The following is a 25,056-nucleotide window of genomic DNA, read 5'->3' on the forward strand; positions in this document are numbered from 1 at the left end:
TATATCGAGAATTCGAAATACAAAATATGCGTATTTAAGGCTTAAATTAAAGCGCTGCAGGCCTTGATACAGTTTACGGAAATCGTAAAAAGTGCGAACATGACAATTCGCTCACATATCTAAAGAATAAGGCGACAACTTGTTCTTTTGCAAGTTGCCGCACTTTATTTCGCACGAAAATAGTCCCCAAACTTGTCTTGCTTCTTGCGCGCTGTGAGTTCATCAAGTCATTGTCAATATCACTGAAGCTTTCCAAATAAGCAAATTCAACACCTTCGGCCACAACAGCGGTGATCAACGCTGAACATCGATGCTAGCTCTGTACTGCACGGGTCCATTTCCGCAGCACCGGCAACGTCAGCTACGATATCGGCAGCGATGCAGTCAGAAACAGCTACGTCATTATCTGCATCGATAAAGTCGTTCACTGTGCTCCCGTCCGATATGGCGCCCGGAAACATAATAAGTCGCAAAATTCACTGGCGTACCGTATGCCGTAGTCGGCGGTCATGATGCACCCAAAAGTCGTCACATGGCACCAAGGCCCGCAAGGAAACGGTGCACAACGGTGCTTTGCTTGACATCGCTCCAAGCACCGGTCATCATTTTTATCGCTACGAGCGGGACAATGTTTAGTTCGACTCCCTAATGACGATTTATCAAGAACGAAGCAAGAAGTACCCTAGTCTACATGCCGCAAGAGACAACGCTGCACAAATAAACATTTCTCCACCGTCGACACGTTGGTGATAGCGATGGCGCTTGCGGCTTTGTAGAAGGCAGCTGAGGCAGCCACTGCTTTGGCAGGAAATGTGAAAAAAAGCGTATCCTCTGAGATGTGCGTTTTAAAACCGAAAACACCAAAAATACGTCACGAGGTTGTGCATCTCGAAGGCCATGCTTTTCGGACCCGCATGCCATCATGGGCGAACAAACAAGGAAGTGAATGCAAACAGTACAACAAGGCTGCCGAGTCACTTCGCATTCTCATTGTGGTGCCCTCGGCAATCAGCCTCTTTGAAAAACATAACTATGCCCGGGCGTAGTTATGTTTCACCCGCTTTCCATATTTGTGTTTGGTGCGGAACTTCTTGATGACACGACCCATAGCTGTAGGCAGTCGACAATACCAAGACAAAATGGCGCACGCTCACGCGCGTCTCGGCGGTGAAGCAGACGCCGGAAACGCCGCTTGGCCAATCGTATGCCTAGATTTTGTCACATGCCCCAAGCAGCCAATAGAATCGCGCGCTTGTACTTCTCGATGACGCGTTTTTGCTAGAAAACCAATGAGCAAGGCGAGCCAGCGGTGGCGGGAAATTGAAGATGAAGAACGGCTCTTCCAAACGAGATCAAGATGGCCACGATAGGCCGTGTGTACCGGCAGCGGTTCTGCGCGGAAAGAGCGCGATTTTAGTGTCAATTTGCGCTCAGACACACCTCATATTGGTGTTACAAATTGATTTTACAGCGGAAATAATGAAAATAGAAGCCAGAAACTTAGCAGATTTGTGCAAAAATAGATACAGATTCCGAAAATGTCAGCTTCAAAAAGTCGATTTTTTTGCGATTTTCGGCCTTCTAAGACCCGTGTCCCCCCTTAAAAGAGCCAGCCGACGAAGATGAGAGAAAACTCGAGGCTGCGGTGCACGAGTTCAAAGAGTTGGTGCTTGAACACCTCCCTGCTTCAAATCACCTGCTCAACAGAATCAGAACTAGCATCCAGACAGACAAAACACTCTCCAAGGTAGCCACTTTCTGCACAACGTCTTGGCCAAGGGTGCATGGGCTGTCCCCTGACCTGAAATGCTATGTCAAGGTGGCGAGTGAAATTTCACTCGTTGACGGTCTGCTCTTCAAAGGTGACAGAATAATCATCCCACCAGACATGAGGGTCGAAGTTCTCGAAAAACTCCATTCAGGCCACTTGGGCACAACAAGGTGTCGAGCAAGGGCAAGAGAAAGTGTATGGTGGCCAAGCATAGGGAAGCATATCAAAGGCTTCGTGGACAGATGTCCAACCTGTCAGGAGCACAGAAAGCCAGGAACCGAGCCCCTGCTTCTAACTCCATTGCCCGCCCACCCTTGGGAAACTGCCGGCATCGATCTCTTCATACTGGAGGGGAAGGAGTATGTCGTGGTAATGGATTACTATTCCCGATTTATCGAGCTGGAGCAGCTGAAGAGAACAACTACAAAAGACATCGCCCAAGTCCTGGAACCAATATTTGCACGATTTGGTGTTCCGACGACAATACGCACAGACAATGGCCTGCAGTTCACTTCTGTGGAATTGAAGGAACTGGTGCAGCGCTGGGGAGCCACACACATGACCTCAAGCTCTTACTATGCGCAGAGCAACGGTATGGCTGAGAGAGCCGTGCAGACAGCAAAGCAGCTTCTGAGGAAGACCTCGAACATAAACGAATCCCTGCTTGCCTACAGAGCCTCACCTGGCGTGGAAGGGTTTTCACCGGGAGAACTACTAATGGGCCGTCGCCTAAACACCACAATACCAACCACTCCGAGAATGCTAGCCCCAAAGTGGGATGACAGTGAGTTCAGAAAAAGAACGAAGCCTATAGAGTGCAAGTAAAAGCAACATACGACACCCGGCACAAGGCACAGGGCCGAGGACGCTTATCACCCGGCACAGCTGTACGCATCTTCACTGGAGCTGCATCACATGGCATGGTGACACAGTCAGCGCCGAAACCAAGGGCCTACATTGTGCAAACTGACAGAGGGCCTGCAAGACGCATGGCAAGGCACCTGCAACCTCTGCGAGGGGTGAGCTCCACAAGGAGTGGGCGTGTTTGCAGGAAACCAGACCGCCTGGACTTGTAGGACTCAATCCTTTAAGAAAGGGGGGTGTCGTGGGCACCTCCGATAGCAGCGCCCCAAGCGGCAACGAAGTGAAGCGGACGGATTGGCGGGAAGAACCGCAGATCGGCACAGCCATCACTGCCATTATGGCGATTGCGTAGCATGTACTAATAAACAGTTATCTCGTTACCCTGGTTGCCGTTACTCCAATCCCGGCCACAGCTATGACACTTGACAAGGTTGCACGCTGTTGCAACAGAAAAGAAAGCACAAGGAAATCACACTGGAAGTGAAGAAGAGCCTTTTAAAGGATCACAGTGACAGTCAAAAAGTGCCTGTCCTCACGGTCAAGTACGGACTGTCACAGTCTCAACAATCATCCACTTCGCTACCAAGCTGACTGAGAGTGGGTTCAATGGCACGGACAGTGGGAACCGCAAGACTTTGACAGGGCGCCCACAAAGAAGACACCTTGTTCGAATGGTTCTTGGGCGCTCGTGAGCATGCCCATCAGTGGGCCAATTCTGGCCGCGATGGCAAAGCAGTTCCCCTACATACTTCACGAGACCGACTTTGAGCCAGGTGGCAGCTGGATACAACAATTTAAGGGGAGGCACAAGATCGTGTACAAGGCCATCACGGGCGAGGCAGCATCACTCGACATGGAGGCAAAACGCCGTTGGGAAGGTGAGACGCTGCCAAGCATCTCTGAAAAGTATGTTCACCATGATGTCTACAACTCACCTCGAAGAGTCATGCTGTCAAGGGAGACCCGTGCAAGGGTGGGAGGAACAGTAAGCTGCCCGTCTTCTGGTGCAGCAACATGGACGGCAGCGACAAGTGTCTGGCTTTCGTGATTGCCAAGTCAAACCCGCGCTGCAAGAATCCCGGCGCAGTACCACCACAATGGGAAAGCGTGGATGATGTGGGCACTGTTTCAAAAGTGGTTGAACGAGCACATAGAGCGGCAAAACAGGACGGTGGCACTTGCCCTAGACAATTGCAGTGCACACCATTCTATGCCGGCGGACACGACAAGCGAGGGAGTGTTCTTCCTTCCGCCAAACACCACAGCAGGATTGCAGCCCATGGATATCGGCGTGATCGTTAACTTCAAGTTGCTGTATCGCCGCCGCGTCCTGGAGAGGTTTCTGCCGAATGTGGGCAACGCCGCACAGGGTGGCCAGGAACCAGACCTGAAGATAACACTGCTGATGGCCGTGCAATTTATCTTCAGAGCATGGTGTGGAGTCCGCGCCTCCATGGCGCGCAAAACTGTTTCAGGCAGGCGGGCTTCGTTTGACGATTTCGCAAGGAGGAAGCGATGCCACCAGAGGCATGCGAAGCGCCCGACAACAAAGGGGTGCCGGAGTGGTTGCCGGTGCTTAACGAAGATGCGTCGGGTCTGAACGACTTTCTTCGTGCAGACGTGGAAATGTCAGAGTGCCTCAGTGATGAGGCGATCGTTGCGCATATACATGCTGCGGCCAGCGGTGAGAGTGACGACTCTGACGACACGGTCGAGCAGCCTACCCAGGTGCTGTCATCGCAGGAGGCCCAACAGGTGACACAGTCCCTCCGGGACTTTGTTTTCGCGAAGGACCTCCCACTCAGCTACATGGAGCACCTAGATGCTCTTGAGAAAGATGTGCGCCACAAGCTGACAGACTATGGCTTTTCTGCAAACAAGTACATACTAGTTGCACTACCTTACTTGCATGCAAATAAAATGTTTTGATCTCTCTTGTCTTTTTTTTCTCAACCCGCTTATAACAATTATTTTTGGAGCAGCAAAATGTTGCTTTTAGAGCACAAAAATCCAAATTTGGAGCAGGTTGCGAAAAAAACCTGAATTTTTTAGCCCGAAATCCCAAATTTGGAGCAGTATAACAAAGAAGGCTTACTTTTAGAAAAGAAAGCAAAAATACGTAAAAACAATTCAACAACAGCTAGTTCATGCACAGTGCACGTGAGCACTGCTATTTCAATAAAAGCAGTGTGTTGAGCCATCCCATAGTGTGAACAATGACTAAATCAGTGTGAGCAATGACTAAGTCAGTGCAAACAATGACTAAGTCAGTGCAAACAATGACTAAGTCCACATTAGCATTTGCAGGACCTGTAAAATAATTCGACAGGCCCTGCAAATGCTAATGTGGACCTGCGAACCTGGCAACCTGGAAATTTGGGAGATTTGTAAAGCAGAAGCAAGTGGGGGTAGCGAAAAAAGAAAACTGGCATATGCTTTTGTCTATTGTTCCTCAAGGCCGCAGGAATGCCATACACAGCAGCTCCAAATGATTGCCAATAATTTTTTAGACGTCAGCGATCATACTAGTACTCGTAAATACACGGCGCGTGCACGAATGAGTAATTAAGGAACAAAATGTGCCGTGTCCCTGACAGCTATTACCAAACAGCCCCTTCTAAATCTCAGAATGCTTTTCCGTAGGACACCAATGTATTGTGGCAAAAGTGGCTTAAAAATGTTCTGCACGCAATAAAACAAGCATCAGGAAATTTGAGAACTACTGTCCTTTTCTACTGCGATAGCAACTATATGGACACTCTCGACGAGTTTTTGCCGTCATCTCCCGTATAAAGTCCAAATTGATAACATATCCCTGTGCATAGTATGTTCTACCGTGGGTAAAAGCGTGTGAGTGCGTGCGACGAACTCGGCTGAAGCAGATATCAAACGAGCCAGCCCACCTCCGTCGCTCGGAGGGCACATGCGGTAACACCACTCCGCTCGGGAAGCCTGCCATTGAAGCATAGAGCAAACGCCCCGCCCGTCTTGAACAAGCATGAAAAGACGCGAGAGGGGGCGGGGGGGGGGGGGGGTGGCTGTTGCTCAAGTAGCAACTTTGAACTTTGATTCTAAGGCCGCTGGCGCGCGCACTATCTCAGCAGCCATCAACGGGCGGCTCGTATATCCTGCTACGTGCTGCATTCTCAATGAGAAGACACTGTGCAGAAAGAGCGTCTTTCCCTGGAGCGGCCGTATTCCCTTACACCAACGTTTTGTAGTTACGTGAGATCGGATACAAAAGAGGTTGCTGCCAGCGTCACTTCGTATAACATTACAATTTGTTGCTATAACATTCATTGCCTCGTCCTTGCGGTGGAACTGACCTTTCTTTTTTCCTTTCGCGAGGGGTTAGGGTTAGAGTCTGTATTGGATGATGATGCCCACACTGCAGATGACCAACGCGGCCTCCATTTCTCGCTCAAATTTGCGCAACTGAGAAAATTTTAAGCTGGTCGGGCATTTTGGCGCAATTTTAACAAATTGCACAGTTTTGGCTCAGCTTGGCGCAAAAAATAAGGAATTGTATCAAATTGGCGCAATTGGCGCAGCTGTTGCATTCCTGGACAATGTGCAGTTTTGAGTTTGTAGGAGCCAGCTCGCGATCTCGAAATGCAGCTTCAACCCATTTCCTGTTTAAATGCAACCTTTTTTACTGTCGTGAAAGTATAGAAACGGAACATAATAAAACAAGTAAAAACAGAAAATCCGTACTTTTCGATAAAACTTGCATTTTTCAAGTATAGTATGTCCCCTTAAAGATTTTGAACAAAACTTTTGCTGCCGAGATTTTCAGCCGAACTGAAAGCTTGGGTGATGAAATTAGTTAACACCACCTTTCTTTCTGAAAGAAACTAGAGGAAGATCATGAACTCGATGCTTTTTTCACAAACTGCCGCATCTACCGGCCACGTCGTGAACCAGGAGAGGTGATGTCCCCGGAAATGCCAGCCAGCTCTGCTTCCTCTATAGTTCCTAGAACCAGTACGAATGGGTGGGACACCTCTCTTTGTGGAAGGGGGAGAGTGGCCGGACTAGAAAGCGTGCACCCTACACGCTTGACGTCACGACTGCACACTGGCGTGCAGTCGCCGCATGCTCACAATCCTCTAAAGCCATCTGTTCAAAAATATGTGAAATAGACTCTGTTTATTGGAACAGTCCCATTTTCAGAGTCAAATTTATATGTTTTCATCATTTATTGCTATTTCTGTTCAGCCTCCATTTAAGATACACATGGAAAGCATCGTACTGGATACAATAATTGTGGCAATATCTTGTACCTGGATCTTGCCAGAGTACATTGTATCGTCTCAGGATAAAATTGCAAAGTGTTTTTGCCCCGTACAGTATAATGTGGCGCCAATGTTTCAGTCAGCACTCTTGAGTTTTCAGAGCTTGCACGTAAGAGCTCAGACAATGTCACCCTAAGAATCGGTGTTTCATAAGCTCACCTTTTCGGCTGGTCTGCTTGGTTGGGCTTGAGGCGCCAGAATGTGTACATCTGCCCGCATCCTTGGAACCCCTGGCAGCACCTCCAGCCTACAAACCACAACAGTACTTGTATGCAGTTCCAATATTTTGCAAATCTCTCCCAGTGAACCTTCTCTAGACTGCTACATATTTGGTGAAAATGTTCCAAGTAACCAAGCGAAACATAAGCTACAGTCAATTCCTCTACCCCACTACTCTAATATTTTGAAGCGTATAAAAGTTGTTTCATTAACGAGGCTGCAATATTTTATCTGAGCAAACTGAGACGATACATGGCCTCTATCAGGAATGGATCCATTGAGGCAACTTGTATTCGTAAGGGAAAACAGCAATGGCCTCAGAGCACATGGCGAAGCACCAGTCGGGAAGTTATTCAGAGAGCGCAGAACTTACACCATCTGTGCCTGGCTTTGGCTTTCCTCGCCTGGCCAATTCTTCAACCTTGGCTTGATGACCCTTGAAGTGCTGCACCAAAGCAAAAAATATGATGGCGAGACAAGGCAGAACTGACACACAACAATAAAGTCACAACATATGTAAATGCTTTTCTAAAAAAGATAGAGCTTTTTCTTTAAATATTTCTGGAACTGTTTTCAGAAAGAATTACGTTTTATCTTCTGTTGTATAAAAGTTGCAGACAATTCTCCAATGCCAAAACAAGTGCAGTTTTCAAGACATGTTGTTGGGCTGGTTGCTTCATTATTGCAAAAAATGGTTACAATGCAACACAATCTGAAGAACTCATGCTTCCTGGCTTGAATTCTTTGTGTTGTAACCATTTTGCACAAATGCAATTTTATGGCACTTACGATTATTTTTTTCTTGTGAAATAAAATACTAATGTAATTTTTGATGGGCATGCATTGATAGCCATATTCAAAATATTCTTCAGTGTATATATATATATATATATATATATATATATATATATATATATATATATATACTGAAGATTATTTCGAATATATATATATATATATACACACTGTTTTATTGTATTCAGTTTCTCTACTTTCAAGACAATAAAAATCAAGGTTGCCTTTAAACAGGAAATTGGTTAAAGCCGCCTTTCAAGATCACGAGCTGGCTCTTAGAAACTGAAAACTGCACATTGTCTACACTTCATTTCACCAATATAAAGGGACATAATCAAGGAATGTCAGAAACACCAACCCATTCGCAACAATCTGTCCAGGGAGTAACGGGAGGCTTTGCGCAGCTTAAGTGACAGCCAGAGTATCATTCTCAAGCTGGCCAATAAGGGTGGCGCCATGGTTGTACTTAACAGGACTGACTACAAGTTTGTGCAACATAACCGATAGCCTGGCAACGTATATGTTGCCGTACTTGTCAATAAAAACAAACGCCTCAACTACTTTTTGCGCTGTCCTATCTTTATGCCGGAGAGCACCTTGGTTTGACGCAGCAACGGGTTACATCTGCAAGTTTTACAATGCAAGCACAAATTTGATGAAGCCTGAGCCTTCAGTGATGCCCTGTGATCCATTGAACGATTATTCAAACACCTCCCGGTTTGGCCGATATAGCACTTTCCGCAAAACAAGGCTTTCCCCATTCAACCAACCCCTCCCGGTAGTTAGCTTCACATTCACTCCACTTCTTTACCTTTATCCACTACTGCGCAAACGCGACCCAACGTATTCCTAGACGGAAAGGCCACCTTAACACCCAGACGGTTTCCCACCTTTTTCATACGGTGAGAGAACGCATGGAGATATGGAATGCAGGTAATGGGCATATTTTTATCCCTAGCCACCATGTTGCCAACAGCCTTTCCTTCCTGCTTAAGTTTAATCAATAACCTTTCATTAAGAGAGGCCAAATTTCCTTTGGGAAAATTTGATAGCCTTAGCCTGTTGAGCTCGTCATCAAAAGCCTCCGACATTTGATGCGGGCAAGACTTGCGCAATGCAAATTTTAATCAGGATGTGGCGATACCATTCCTCACTATAGTCGTGTACAACTACAGCTTGGAGTGACAAGCGTGAAAATCAAGAATGGGCTTAACTGACCGAGGCAAGCAACATGTGTGCTCCTGCCCAATCATGATTTTCAAATCCAAAAACTGAATACAGTCTTCTTTAGGGACCTCAAAAGTGAATTTCAAACCTCGCCCCTTTTCTAAGAAGATTTTGAGCACATTTACCCTAGAAATCATGCAACTGTTCTTCTCAACGAAGACAAGAAAGCCATCCACATAACGCATTATCTTAAGTGCTACACATCCCAAGCCCACTTCCAGGTCACGATCAATCCTACTTATGCATACCTCACTCAGTATAGGCGCAACCCGGGAGCCAATACATACCCCCGATTTCTGCCTTTACACTCCACCTTTCCATTCAACCAGAGTCGAGCTTAAATACACCGACAACAGCTCCAAGAAGGCCGCTACAGAGACGCCACAGTCGTTCTGGAACCTTTGTTCGTCATTGTCTTCCTGTACGCAGTCTCTCACACTTTTCATCAAGATGTCATGCTCCAACGAGTAGAAAAGATCCTCCACATCTATGCTAAACACAGACATGGGTCCGAGGGTTCCTGTCCTCAGGAACTGGACGACTTCATCCGAGTTCTTCACGCGGAAGGGATCTCGAATGCACAGAGAAGAGAGGTGCTTTTGCAGGAAGCCAGGCACTGCCAAGTTCCTCACTCTGATACACTTACCCTAAAGGGGTTACCCTCTTTATGGGTCTTAACAGTGAAGAAAAGGCTCAGTAAATTTCCTACCTCACCTCGCACAGCTGTTCCAGTAGAAAGATGGCTTTCTTCTTCATGTTTTTCCCCAACCCTCTTGAGGTTCTTCTCCACAGCATCCATCCCTTTCTCAGAAAAGGTGCTCTCATGCGGGACAATGAAGCTCCCCGCCGGCAACCAAAGGCCTGATGCCACTGGAAGTCATGCAGTCCACCAGAGAAAGTACCTTGCACTTCCTTCCCCACCTTTCATTGAGCGCAGTCACAACCCTTGCTCCTTCAGCAACGCACCTTCCCCTTTCATCTTCAGGTATCCTTCCAGTGATAGAACGTGCCACAGCAAAAATTTCTGGATGCCCAAGGGTTGGCTCAAAGAAAAATTTAGGACCCAATCCTAAAGTCTTCAGATGGGCTTAGCTGGGGAAAAACAGCGCAGTAAAGGACAAGGACGCAGGAACACAGTAGACTGGACGAGCGCTCGCCCAGTCTACTGTGTTCCTGCGTCCTCGTCCTTTACTGCGCTGTTTACCCCAGCTAAGCATGTACCAACTCGCCCAAATCAAAGTCTTGCTTCAGATGGGGTTCCGGCAAGACGATACTATCCAAGTATACTATACTTTGGCACAAGCTCCTTGAGCTTTCTTCTTTTTCGGAAGCGTGGGCCGTAAAGTGTTCCAAAGAAATTCCGTAATGTGGAACCTTGTGGCAAACCAACTGCAGTAAGCTGGCGAGTTACAGCTACGTGCCACGACACCGCCGTGGCTCCGAAGACAGTCTTCATATAGCCTCGCTTGTCTCCACCACTCCGACTTGCATATGCGTTTGGCATGGCCTGGCTACGGTTCAAACCAACTGCACAACCTCTGGACGTCTTCACGGCAAGCCCCACCCTCAAATGCCACGAGGCAGTTCTAGCTCGGCACACGTGCCACCAAAACAGCAGGGTTAGAAAAGGGCAGGTTAAAACACGAAAAAGAGCCTATGCAACTAGTAATATAACGTAGAAGGACTGCGCGAAAATAAACTGGGACAAGAAGACACACGCACAAGTGCAGACTAGCAACTGGCAGTTTATTGAAGAAACACAAATTTATTCACAAGTATGGAAACATGTGCATTGCCAGGCCATTGGTTACGTTGCACAAACTAGAGATAGATTATCTAACTGCCAACCTCTAATCGCTCACGTGGTTTTTGTATCCATTCTTTATAACTATGTTTCTTCAATAAACTTCCGGTTCCTAGTCTGCGCTTAGGCTTGTCTTACTTGTCCAAGTTTTTCGAGCAGTTCTTCATAGTCAGAGATTGTATGAACTCATCACTAAATGCACGTATTTATTTCTACAGCGTTTATTAGTTTGTTGTATTTATTTGTACAGTCGTTTTTTTGTGTGCAAGATTTACTGTAGTTATTGCATTCCAGTTGCCACATGCTGTTGTCTCTTCTATTGTGGCAAAATTAATTAACCTTTCTTGTGCAAATTCCTTATTTAGCGCATGTTCTCGTTTGCACAGCATATTAACATTATTGTTTTCCCTTCTTTTTCCAAAGTTCCATTGGTGTTTCATTGAACTATCCATTGCATGATGTACATCACCCCTTATGTAACACCCCTATCAATGGAGCCTTTAAGGAAAAATAAACTGAACTGAATTGCACAACCTTTCAAAATTCATTTCTGATTTCAACTCCCTGCACCCTTCGATAACATTTATGCACACACACTCGCAGGAGAGTGTTCATTTTCTGGATGTCACTGTATCGGTCAGTGGCACCAACAACCAACAGTATCTGCATTTCTGCAGTAGTTACCCCCATCAGTGCAAGACAGGTGTCCCCTACTCTCAAGCCCACAGACACAGAAGAATTGGCTCTGGAATGGCATAATTTGACACCCACGCACAGGAATTGAGAGCAGCCTTCTTGTATCAAAAGTACCCAGAAAAAAATCATTGAGCATGCTCGCTCTTCGGACCAAGAAGAAAAGGACTGAAATAAAGGCAGCACGACAGGGGCAAATCTAATCCTTGTGTACTCCGCCTCTGTGCTAAGCCGCCACTTCAACATACTTAAACAGAGTAGTCGACTCTCTGCCATTTTTCAAACCCTGCCCAAGGTGGTTTACTGCAGAAATAAAAACCTGACTGAGACTTACTTGCTGGTAAGGGCAAAAATGCACAAATCACCATTAGTGCTGTAGACCACGCGGAAACCTCGTTGCAGGGTGTGCACACACGTGGTGACGAAAAATACAGTCAAAGCCTCCTATTCAGACTTTGCGTATAAAATTAAGGAAGACCTTAATTGTGACTCGGCCAATGTGGTATACAAATTTCACTGTGAATTGTGCAAACGGGAATATACTGGACAGACAGAAACCGTGTTCAGTTTGCGTTTCAACAATTAAAGGACACTCATGAAAGGCCTCCCTAATTTGCCGTTCTCCAAACACATTAATCTGCCTGGTCACTCTTTGGAGCACATAAGCGTTATACTTTTACAACCCGACTTTCAGAACACACGGGAGCACGAACAGCAGGACTGATATTTGATAAACAAATTCAAATCACTCTCCCACACAATCAACGAGAGTCCTGGGTGACTGACGTGCCTCTGTGACCAATTGTAGCACCCAGAAAAGGAATTTATAATTAATTTATACATATGCAGGTTTGGACACACGGGACAACAAATAAACAATCGAGTGCATGAAAATACAGTCAACGTCCGATTTTTCGGACTCCCTAGGGACCGCGAAATTGTCCGAAAAATCGGGCAGCCCGAAAAAACAAATTCATGCTTTTTTATTCTGCTCAAGCGGTCAAATCACCCCAACCATGTCCAAAATAGCTTTAATGCCTCCCAGTACACTTATCAGGCATTTTGGTGGGTGCCCAGGCTCTCGCAAATACATTCGGTACCTGCCGCCAACCCCGCCTAACTATGCCAACTGCCACTTACTTGCAAATTTGCGTCTCGTGATGAGCGCCGCTGATACCAGCAAAGCGCGGGATAGGTTACGGCTCTCTCGCATGGAACGTTTAGAAACGATGGCGCGGAACACAAGGACTGTTGCGGAAGAGCAAACGTCTCGTCCAGCTTTCCCCGATGCGCGTGCGCACACATCGCCGAATCTCCGCCGATGTGCAATTTGCTGCCGTGTGAAGCCGATTGTTTCTAGTTGTGTGCAGCACATCGTCAACTAAGGTGACGCTGTCACTGTACTGCTGCTGTATCGTACGCATGCATTTGTCATGAAAGTGTTCATGATGCCCACTCTGTTCCTGACCGCACACAGGCGCGGCAATGGCGAGCTCGTTTCATTCATGAAGGCAACACGTCTGTGCGGCGCACTTAGCGGTCTCTCACAAAAAGGCAGCATGAAAGGCGGCGCGGCGCGTTTGGGTTCCCGCGTATTAAATGTGTGCAGTATGCATGCAACTGCGCTGGGCCACATGCACTACCGAGCAGTTAACTGAAGATGCTTATCGTAAGGGTTGTCAGTGATTAAGCCGTGCTGGTGCGTTTGCCACCTGCTGCCATCATGCCTCCGTGCATTTCCGCTGCTTATCCGTAAAGACATCGCCGCACAGAACCGTGATAGCGGCCCCTTAGAATTTCTGGTCAGCTTCAGCCCATACCACTTCGGCATTGTGGCAAAGCTGACTTTCGGACTCTGCTACTGTCGCAAAAAGATCGACTTGCGGAAGCGCTGGTTCGAACCTACGAGATGATAGACACGGCAGAGGTGGGGGGCTTCAATTATTGCCTTTCAGACCTGCAATTTGGGCAGAAAGTCCGAAAAATCGGACGCTGAAGAGTTTCAGCGTACGAAATTTCGGACGTTCTTATACATTGACATCTATGGGGCTGGTGACAGGGCCGCGAAAGCATCCGAATTTTCGAGCATGTCCGGAAAATCAGGCGTCCGAAAAACCGGCAGTTAACTGTAATACCCATAGGGGCAGTTCTTCCGCTACCTATAGTATTTGCATGGTCACCATATTTGAACGAATGGTGATGTTTTAGTAGTAATGTTTAAGCTTAAATGTGCTAATGCTAAAATGACGACATAGCGTATTTTTACACTGACAAAAGTAGTATTCAAGAAGACTAAGCAGTTTTGCCACGCGTCTGAAGCGCTCGTGAATATGGAGGAAGCTAAGATTTGTTTAATGGAGAACAAAACCCTCTAGATCTGCTGGTATTAGTTGGAACAGTGCACCGCTCGGGCACATTGTGCCTTTGCATCGAATACGGAACACTGGGCCGCACTGCTCGTCAGCACTCACGCTTGTCAAGTGCGCCTCGCAAGCATGGATGGGGTGAGGATAACTTTCTGTGCTCGCCTGTCGGCACGTATGCAATGTCTTCCTTGACGTAAAGGCTATTTACGTGTGTCAGGTACTGAACTGCTCGTGAGATAAAGATCAGGCTGTGCATAGATATTCGCCACTTTCGTGTGGGGGTATCAATGGGAACCAACGCGCAGGGGTTGTGCTTCAGTATGTGCTGGGATAATGCATTTTTTTGTACACTAACTTATGCCTCGGTTTGTAGTAGGCGCGTTGCTTATGAATGTACCGTGCTTGTAATCAGCCAAGCCATTTTAAAAATACTGCTTTATTGTTAAATTCGAGGCCCTGACTTACTAATGTTTGAAGTTTGAAAAACAACATGTAGACGAAAACGCGCTCTATTTTTGGAAAAAGACGTAATTCCATTCCCGTTCCATTGCGTGCAGAAGGCGCTTAATTCCATTCCCATTGCATTCCTCCAAGCGTTGTCCCCATTCCATTCCGGGGTCGCGAAAATGTGGAATGATTTCGGAGTCATTTCAATTCTGGAGTGGCAACTCCGCAACACTGGTTGGAAGCATTAAACCACACACTTTGCGCTATTAGCATTGTGTGATGACTGGTTATTTTACTCTTCTGCCACACTATATTACATATGTTAACACGATTCCTTGCCTGACATGACGCCTGTGTGGAGTGTTTTTGCGAAGTAGTTACAAGCACCACCGTGGCCCTCTCGTGGAAGACCCGACTGCCATGCAGAGGGCGCGGGTTAAAATCGCATCCGACCCTAAAAATTTGTTTCTCATTTAATTTTTTTTTCTTATTTCACGCGATAGCGATCATGGACACCCGCGGCGGCGGACAACTATAGCGCCAAAATCAGCTGTTATCTCATAAAAAATTTCGCTGTAACAAGCTTCAGCGCCGACAATGCCCTCTCCACTTTGGCCTGTGTGACAGGCGCGCAAAAGTCCCCTTGTGTTAATAATAATAATAATATCTGGAGTTTAACGTCCCAAAACCACGATATGATTATGCGGGACGCCGTAGTGGAGGGCGCACTTGCGTTAATACAGTAGAACCCCGCTGTTACGTTCCTCACTGCTGCGTTTTCCCGGCTGTTACGTCGTTTTCCGCCGGTCCCGGCATAGCTCCCATAGGATACAATGTATTGGGAACCCCGCTGTTACGTCGTAACTGTCGGACCGTTCCCGTATGATACGTCGCGAAGTGCGCTCGGAGCCGACCGAGTGACTACCAAAGAGAGTGGCCATGGTGCATTTTCACGCAGTTTGGCCTCGTTTGACCGTAATATTAGCCGCATGAGAGGCGCAAGCAACAGAATCTTTCAATTGATGCAAACAAAAGCATGGCCTTCGAGATTCAAATTGCAAAGATGGCGTCTATGACGTAACTGCTCGCGAAAGCAAGGCCTTCGAGATTGGCATTTACTATTGACAAAAGCATAGCCTCTGAGATTTGTATTGCACAAACATGGCGTGAATGACGTAACTGCTTGCGAAAGCAAGGCCTTCGAGATTGGCATTCACTTCTGCCATCGCGTTGGCGTAGACTCATCATCATCGTTATTTGTCGGAGAACGGGAGGAGTTCGAGCTGGTTGGAGCTCGCGTGGTCGTGCGTGCGGTTCGCGGTCGGACTCGCCGCGCCGGTCGTGATTGCGTGTGCTTAGTTCTTTCATGCCTACAGCTGTTGGTGTTAAAAAAATCACATACGTTGATTACATTTCTGTTGATGAGGCCGTCCTAAGCTCCGCGTTTCTATCCATCGACTAGATCGCGGCTGAGCGCGCCAATTTTCGTGCTACTCGTAAGAATTGAAATGAAATTCTGTACCACTAAATATTTTGCCGTTTTTCCTGTTTTTCGGCTCTTACGTTTCCCGTCTCTTACGTTTATTTCCTACGGTCCCTTCAAAAACGTATCAGCGGGGTTCTACTGTATAAACATATCTGGTTGCCACTGTTTTCGTTTTTCGCACAATTTCAACAAATCTTTGCTTTGGAATTCCTGCCTGAGGTATGCGCCAATACTGTACTGAGATATGCTCACATTGCACGAGCTCAGTTGTTCCGGATTGCGAATTTTAACACGAAAGTGTTTTATGCCGGGGTCCACCAAGACTTCAGTGACATATTTCCGTCATGGAAATGACGTTGAAAGAATTTACACGATCAGATGGCAAAGAAGAAAAGATTCCGTCAACGGGCATCGAACCCACGATTGCTCGGTCCGCAACAACAGATGCCTGGCACGCTATCCACTGCCCCACGGTCAGACTCTAGAGGCTTTACAAACGCGCCTTTTATATCTACCACTCTCCCGGTCGGCAGGGTAGCGTTGCCCTCTGGGAGTGGTAAGGTAAAGTAATTCGTCATTACTGTGGCCTCCGTGATTATCACCTGCAACGCCTTACGTGTCCGTCCCATTCGGCGCGTTTTCAATAGAAGTTCAATTTCGTCAATGCCTTAACACACCGCGAGGTGGCGAACCTCAGCCCAAGTGTCGTAAAAACGTTGGCCTCGCTCATAGCATTGCTCTAATTCAAACCAAAAATAGCTCTGCAACGCGTGCCTGCCTCACCTGGCTGTAACACCGTGTTCCCCGCTCACGCGCTCACCCCAAGAAAAATTGCAGCCGGGCTACCGGGGCGGCACGATGCACTTTGCGTTTCCCTCTAATCCGGCCGCGGTGTTCAATCACATTTTAACATGCCACGGGATGGCGACCAAGTTCTGCGTCCAATATGCGACGCTCTTCTGGCTATCACACCTCGTTCTCTAATTACGCTTTCACCGTTAACTACTACAGCTACCATAAGGGTTTGTTTAACCATTTAACATGAACGTTAGTCGTCGGGATGGAGATGCACCAGCAACCATCAAAGTGGGGGCATACACGTTAAACAGTGCCATTAGCTGCCAGGCATCAATATACATTGTGCAAACTCTCTTATATCAATGTACAGTAAAAATTCAATTACTTCTGTAAGGGCACGCTTTACTTTCGTGGTATTCCGATTCCTATGACGGAGGGATCAACCATGTTTTTTTTCGTGAACCGAAAAACGATTGAAAAAATTTCGGTTTCACTCCGGAACGAAATAATATATAAAGTTTTGGTTATGTTTTCGTTTCGGTCAAAAATATCGTTTTTTTTTTTCGTTTCTGGTTTTCGTTCCGTTCCGACACAGTGGTGAGGAGTGTGGAGTACATCAACTCAAAAAATGATTCCTTTGGTGACTTCTTTTGGAGAGTCTTGGATACACTTACCAAGAAGGCACCAGCTTTGTTGGTTGCCAACAACACTGCAGTGAATTTACTGCAGAGTTGATTCACGTCTACACTGTAACTAGGATGCATTTCTTTGCAAGACAAAAGTGTCAAGACAATGGCAGTGCCATCTAAGCACAGAGAGAAAGAAAAAAGTCTAAGCTTGTATGATATTCAAATGCTCGGGACAAGTCTGCTTATAAAGATACATATTTCTTTTCATAAGTTAATGCCACTATACTTGTGAACAAGTGTGTGATCATGGCAAGTGTTCTTGTGTCAATATATTGATGTTTTCCTATTTCTTTCCACGAAATTTGCATTTTCTGTTTCAATGATCCTATATATTATCTACTGACAGACATCCAGAAATCTGAACACTTGAAAAGAAGAAAGTGCACTGGTATATGTGATCTGAAGAGAGAAATCACGTCGTTTCAGTGGGATTTTCAACGAGGGTCTTAGGTCTAACCGTACAACAAAAGCTCAATTTCAACTTGCTTTAGGGCACGGCACGCTGAGGTGCTTATCGCTGCGCAAAGTTTATGTGCACAGCGTCGAAGATTCCATGCTAAGACTCAGGAAAACGGCTTTTAAATAACTACCAGCAGGAAACAGACGAATCGCAGCTTTTACCGAGGCTTCGTTGAGACGTAGCTCATACAACTGAGCTCCAAATTTTGCTGCTAGTATCTGAAACAAGAAATTACAGGGCAGCGAAACGGCTCTTTAATCGACAAGTGCACGCCTAGCACCACGCTTACGCGAGCTACAGTTTTTAATGGGGTACCGGAAAGACATAGCTTACGTATCTAGGCCCGACGTTATACTCCTCGTGCCTAAAACAAGAAGTTGCGCTGCAGGGCTCTTTGTTCACCTGAAACCGTCGTGTAAACGCCGCACACCGCGCCTAGCTGTGGCAGAGAACCCTCGTTTGCTTGGCGCAAAGTTCGACTGCAGCGCCGCGGTGGCAGGAACTGCAGCCTGCCGCCTGCTCCCTGTAGGCCAAGCGGGGAGTTCGGAAATTGAAAAGTATCTATAAACGTTGGACCCACCAACCGAAATGTTTGACAGTATTTTCCGGTGTATAAGATGCACCTTTCTTCAGATATTTTTGCTGGTGCGCCTTATACAACGGTACGCCTTAAATATGCAAAAAGTTATGCGATTCTGCGAGACCAATATGTCGATATTTCATTCGCGAGTGAGATAAACTGAGCGCAAGAGCATTCGTAAGAATATATCTAACCTTGTTATGACAATGAAGTGGGTGTGGTATTAGATGTCGGCTACTTGCTATTCAAGCAGTGTGGTGGCCACGGAGACCGCAACAAAAGCCACCACTGTGCTGTTCCAATTGTTTGTTCTTAAACGAAGCATTAAGCCCACGGAACTGAGGCAATAAATTAAAAAGGGGAGCTGCTAGCCCCCTCTTAAGCCCCAGGTGATGGCGATCCTCTTTTTGGCTAAAGGGTTCAGTTAAGGAGGGGGGATGTGGGGTTGCACACGCAACCCATTGTCTTCAACGCGGCGGCACCTCGGCTGCGTGCTACGTTTGCACGTGCAGTGGCGAGGGGGGTTGCATGGGAGAGGGCATTGTGCCGCTCCCGCAGCCCTTTGCGCCCTGCTCCCTGGCCGAAGTCGAGATGCCCCGTTTTACCTCCTTGCCTTTTTCTGGAGAGGCTCCTCTCCAGAGCCCAAGGAATGCGCGCCGCTTTCTTGGGGAGCTCCTCGTCTTTCAACTCGAGCAGCGGTGACGACCACACCACAGCTCGATCGAGTCGGGAGCCACCCAGCCGCCATCACCCCCTGCGCAACGCCCGGTCTATTGTGAGGTGACATATGGCCTCAGGGCCGGACTGCGAAGCCACGAGTGGAGTACGAGCCTTACCACTCTCAATCTCGTGTGCTTCCCATTTTGTTGTTTTGACGTTGTCGTGCGGAACTTTTCCGCCGCTTTGTTCCTACCTTATATTTTGTTGCATTGCTGGTGCTCTTGGCACAACAAACTGTGTCAGGCAAAGAACTCGTCTCTGTTACCACTGGCCTGAAACCCGCCGTGGTCGCGACTCAACACGAACCACGAGTTAGGGGTCCAGCTCTGACTGTTAGGGCTGCTGCGTAGCGCTAGTAGCGAGTAACTACACTCCTCTAGTGCGTGGTGCGATCCAAAGACGGGACAGTGTCGCACGCGCGGATCTGTTTGTTACAAAGTAACCCCTATATTTGGCACCTAACGTGGGGACAGGGGCCTAATCAGCCTCTGGTCGCTGAAAAACCGAGCTTTTACACAGACTGGGGTTGTCGCGTCAAGTTCAGTGCGTCTGTGTACATTCGTGTCTCTTTCTTCATCTCTCTCTTTTCATCCACCCGCCGCTTTCTTGAGAGTTGCCTGCATTGTCATCGTTCGAGCGTAAATTACCCTAGGCCTGGTCTCTGTTGAGGTAACGTGGTACGGAAAGAGGCAAGTGCCACTTTTCAAGAAGTATTGGGCACTCACTTCAAAGCTTCTGTTGCGAAGCGCGGACGAGGAAAGGAGTGCTGAAAGTTTCCGCCGAGATACAACATTCATTTTTGGTGGCGGGAGTTCGTTGGATAACCTGAGACCTTCGTCATGCCGTTCCGGTGAGACTGACCCCCCGCTCTGCCTTTGATTCAGCGATTCGGTGAGTCTAATGAATTTTCTCTGAGCCCCTACGCGTTTCTAGCCTAATTCTGTAATAGTTGACGCACTATTTCGCGCCCCGTGTTGCTGCTGGTCACGATTTCGGCACATGCCAGCAAAAGGGCGAGAATGGCGAAACAACCGCCAAGCGGACAAAGACGGGTCATAAAACGAGCCCGGTCTGCGAACAGGCGAGCGCCTCAGGCACCCCCCCGTTGCGTGCGCAGAAGGGGACGCATCTCTGCAACCCCGTGACGATGACGCGAAGGCCGTCCTGATGAAAAGCCGGCCACAAGACAAACCATCCCCATCTGGGCTCTGGATTTGTCTATTTCTTTTTGTTTTTTGTAGTGGCCCGAAGAGCTGCGAACAAACCGTGGAGTGACCCAGTTGTATATATTTGTAAACAGTTTCTTCGTTTGTCACTGGTGATGCGACGGCCTCCGGGAGGTGATGCGCCGGGACGTGCTGGTATTGCACGGGTGCGACGCTGTAACATTGCTGGTATTGCAACGAGTGTGTGGGGTTCGAAGCAGCGTCGGGCGCTGCTGGCCCAAAGGGTAGGAGGGAAGGGTTCAGTTCGCATGGTCCAGAAGAGCTCGGCCCAAGTTTGCATGCCACCTCTTTTACCGCTTTCGGCGACCGAGGCGTGTAAACAGATGGGTAAACCCCGGCGCAGAGGTACGAGGTGTTGCACCACTGCATTTGTTATATTTTATTGGCCTGTCTTGAGAGTGGTAATGCTTACATTAAGGTTAATTCGCTCTGGGATTTGGCGCGGCATAGTTTGAATGTTCGTCTATCGCCGTCACCTCCACGTCTGTCCATTTCGTAGACAGCACGTTGTGGACGTCCATTTCGGTCGGTGTCGCGAATGGGCAGTGTGCGTCCATGGGAGGATTATCCACTAGTGTCGAGGTCATACGTCAATGCGCTAGTGAGGACCACGCTTACTATATGAATGAACTGATCAGACAGAGAAACAATGACAGAGACCGGCTGTACAGATGCTATGCACATTAATTTGACTTACCGTATTTACACGATTGTAGGCAGACCGATTTTATCAAAGTTTGAAGTCTGAAGTTGGGGGGTCGACTTACAATCAAAACTAGTTTCGATTCTAAGGTCGACTTTCTAACTTTCTAAAAATCCCTGCATAGTGCCGCAAAGCTAGCTTTTCTGCATAGCTTCGAAGCACTGCCGTGAAGCCAGCTTTGCACACCGGAATTCGAGATAGTTTTCTTCAGCGACATCGAAAATAAATTTCCTTAATGAAATGCTCTCGCATTTTTAATTTTTCTCTTGATGTGTGATTTTAGGGGGGTCGACCTACATTCGAGTCGACTTACAATCGTGTAAATATGGTATGATAGCGGACAATGTCTCCTCTAATTCACTTCTCGTCGTTATACCGGCAGGCTTTGGATTTCCACATTCGGCTAGTGGCTTCCTTGCAGGCAACCTCTCTTTCCTTGGCTTTTCCTATTCTTCGCCCTTCGTGCGGTGTTTAGGTCCTCTTGAACGCCCAACTATTGCTTTTATGGTGTGTTTGTTTGAATATGTTTCGCTATTTTATATTCTATAGTTCTTTTGTGTACAGTCAAACTCCGCTACAACGAACTCCGCTACAACGAAAATCCCGCTTCAACGAAGGTTTTTCGATTCCCCGCCCGCATCCCATAGGCCTCAATGTATTAAAACTCCCTCCACAATGAACCACTTTTTTATTGTTCTCCCGGTTCAACGAAATTTTACCGGGACACAAGTCACTCGATCTGACTCGGACTGAACCACTCTAAGTAATTTTAATAAGTTCTAACAATGTAAATTATATAGTAGCAACATTTCTCATGGTAAAAAACGGCGCGCAAAAAAGGTACACATGACAGCGGTTGTCCTGTGCATTTGTCCACTTTGTTTTTTTCCCCGAGTTGTTTCTAACGGAGAATTCCTATCAGCTGACTCGCATTCAGATTCTACATTAAACATTCTCCTCGTTTTCTGACAGCTAAAACGGTCGCAAATGCACCAAAGCCGCATGTAATCCGCCGAATGCTGCAAAGCCAGGGGTATCTACCATAGCCATGGGGGACGCCATCGTTGGTGCTTGATGACGATGCCAACGATGCTGCGCAACATTCTCTGACAGCCAGCGGGCTTGGCCGACCGAAGCCTAGCCGAATCCCTATGTTGGATATTGGCTGCTGGCTCGGCCATCTTTGCGTGTGCCTTTTTTTACACGTGTTTAGTGGGCGAGCACCAAGCCGACCAAGCGAACCCAGCAGCGTTAGTCCTCGCCCAGTTAGCTCGCTGGTCCTGCACGCTTCGCTTCGTCAGCTACGACCCGTGCTTTTTTTTCTCGATCTCGTCTATGGTTGCCAGGGCCTATGGCGGCGCCACAGAGCAAGAAACAGAAGTTTCTTTCGCTCGAGCAAAAGGCAGAAATCATCGCCGCGGCAGCAGCCAGACGGAAAAAGGGACTCATCGCGGAAGAGTACGGTACCTCGCCAAGTTCGCTGTCGACGATACTGAAGTCCGAAGCGAGTATTTCAAAGGCACTAGCGTCGGGCACATCTGCTCAACGCAAGAAGACGACCCAGCCAGCCCACGTAGAGCTTGACAAGGCAGTGTATGCCTTGTCATACGGTGCACAATCGCGAGGCAGTGCCTCGCGATTGTGCACTGTATGTTTCTTTCAAGTGTCCGTATGTGTATTCCGTTTCTTCTGCTCTGGGGTGCGAGATCGCGGGAGCGCTGGCCGAAGGGTAGGTTGGCTCTCCAAACCTGTTTCTTTGTTTGTTTGTTTTATAGGTGTGCCATTTGCGGCCACTAATCGACATATTTTGTAACTTGTATTAGCTAATTGGTGTCCTGTAATTATGTTACGTACGATTGGCTGTATCGAATTATTGACCTCTTTGTACTAAAATCCCAGCAATAAACCACTCATTTGGAGAGTGTCGCCTAGGGTCTCCCTCGCTGAGCGCGACGGCTCGCCGTCCCTTTGCGGTGACGGGCCGAGTTCTCACGCGCAGCAGTGCGAACAGTGCACAGCGCGAGACGAACGAGGACGCGGCACCTTGCGTGAAGCTCGCAGTGCTCGAACCCGCAGTGATGTTTGGCGCGTACGGCTAAGAGTATATAGTGAGGACCGTGCCCGCCGGGAGTTGGCGGTAAACGCAACGAATAACTTAAGTAAAACCAATTGACGAACACCACACCGTGCAGTGCTATTGTCGTTTATATGTTCCTGCCAAGCCACATAACGCCATAGAGGCAACGCCAAAGATGTGCTTCAAGGCGCTTACAACGCTAGGTAAAAGAGTTACTCAGAGGCCAACAACTGCAACCCAGCTTTGCTGCCAACCGAGGCGGAAGATGTGGCTTCAAATTCAGTGAAATAAATACAGCATAGACCGCTTATAACGTATAGTAAAACCTCGGTAATTTGTACTCGGTTAATTGGGAATCCCGGATAATTTGTATTATTTGCGCGGTCCCAAATTTTTACATGTCAATTTAACCGGATAATTGGTGCGGCCAGTCTGCGACTTCCCGGTTAATTGGCACACTTGGCCGCGACTTCCAAGATATGCAAAGGGTGTTGCGAATCTCGGAGGCTGTAACTAAAACATGCATTTTTTTTTTTGATGTACGGATCTCGAAGGCCATGTTTTTTTTTACCGGAAATACGTCGTAGACGCCATGTTTTAGCAATTGCCAGGCGGCGATGCGTGCGGTTGCGATCATGATCATCATCATCTCAACAGCGATGTTAGCCACTCTAGCGAAGTGAATGTTTTGTGGAGTCTTTGTGCCATTTGGATGTCGGCTGGCGAGCATTGTGCGATTCGGTGCGACTGCTCCATTTGTCTCCTGTCTCCGCTTGAGTGTCTTCCCTGTGAATTAGTTGATTGAGGTGTGCTTGGAAGGAAGATGCCGAAGTACAAGAGCTTGTCCCTGCACGAAAAGGTGTGCTTAATTGAAGAGGCCAGCAAGTCGACGGCGTCGAAAACGGCTCTCGCCGAAAAGCACCACGTGCCTCTGTCAACGCTGTGCAACATCATCAAGAATAAGGAGAAAATTCTTGATGCTTACAGCAAGACGCACTCGTCAAAGCGTACACGAGTACGCCCGCCTACGTACGCCGACGTTGAAGCAGCTCTGATCGACCGGCTGCAGAAAGCCAACGCAGCACACCTTCCTGTGAATGGGACCATATTGCGTGAGAAGGCCAACCAGCTGGCGCTGCAACTTGGACATTCTGAGTTTAAATGCAGCAATGGATGGTTTTGCCGATTTAAGGAGCGCAACAACCTGACATTCGTGACTGTTTGTGGCGAGAGTGGCAGCGCGGATCAGTCTGTTGTCGACGGCTGGAAGCAGCACACCTTGGCTCCACTACTCGCCAAGTACGAAGCAGCAGATGTTTACAACCTTGATGAAGCTGCTCTGTTCTACAAAATGTTGCCTACGAAGACGTTCGCTTTGAAGGAGGCAGACATTAAGGGGCGGAAACAGAACAAAGATAGAATCACTGTTTTGTTTGGTGCAAGCATGTGCGGTGAGCACAAGCTGCCACTACTTGTTATTGGGAAGACAGAAAAGCCTCGTTGTTTCAAAAATGCACGACTGCCATCCAAGGATGACCTGATCTATAAAAACAACAAGAAAGCTTGGATGACGGCTGCACTCTTTGAAGAATACGTGCGGCACCTTGACCGCAAGTTTGCGGCCGCAGGGCGCAGCGTTTTGTTCGTCGTCGATAATTGCCCAGCTCACGGCGACATTCAGAACCTGCAGGCAATCAGGCTGGTCTTTCTACCCCCGAACACGACGTCGCTATTGCAGCCGATGGACCAGGGCGTCATACACCATACCAGGAAAATATATCGCTACAATCTGTTGAAGCGAATGCTCCTTTGCTATGACAACGGAAAGGAGTATAA

At 47.6% G+C, this 25,056-nt stretch overlaps 1 protein-coding gene across 1 annotated transcript in view; it reads right to left on the bottom strand.

Annotated features, from left to right (window-relative positions):
- The window catches only part of LOC119395576 (serine/arginine repetitive matrix protein 2), a gene marked incomplete in the record, with an annotated part of 233,461 nt that overhangs the window by 118,184 nt on the left and 90,221 nt on the right, over positions 1-25,056 (bottom strand). The window contains 2 exon segments of the mRNA XM_049416681.1: positions 7,090-7,177; positions 7,523-7,594. Coding sequence (XP_049272638.1) covers positions 7,090-7,177; positions 7,523-7,594 — 160 coding nt within the window.

This window comes from Rhipicephalus sanguineus, chromosome 6 (genome assembly GCF_013339695.2).
Source record: "Rhipicephalus sanguineus isolate Rsan-2018 chromosome 6, BIME_Rsan_1.4, whole genome shotgun sequence".
Lineage (NCBI taxonomy): Eukaryota > Metazoa > Arthropoda > Arachnida > Ixodida > Ixodidae > Rhipicephalus > Rhipicephalus sanguineus.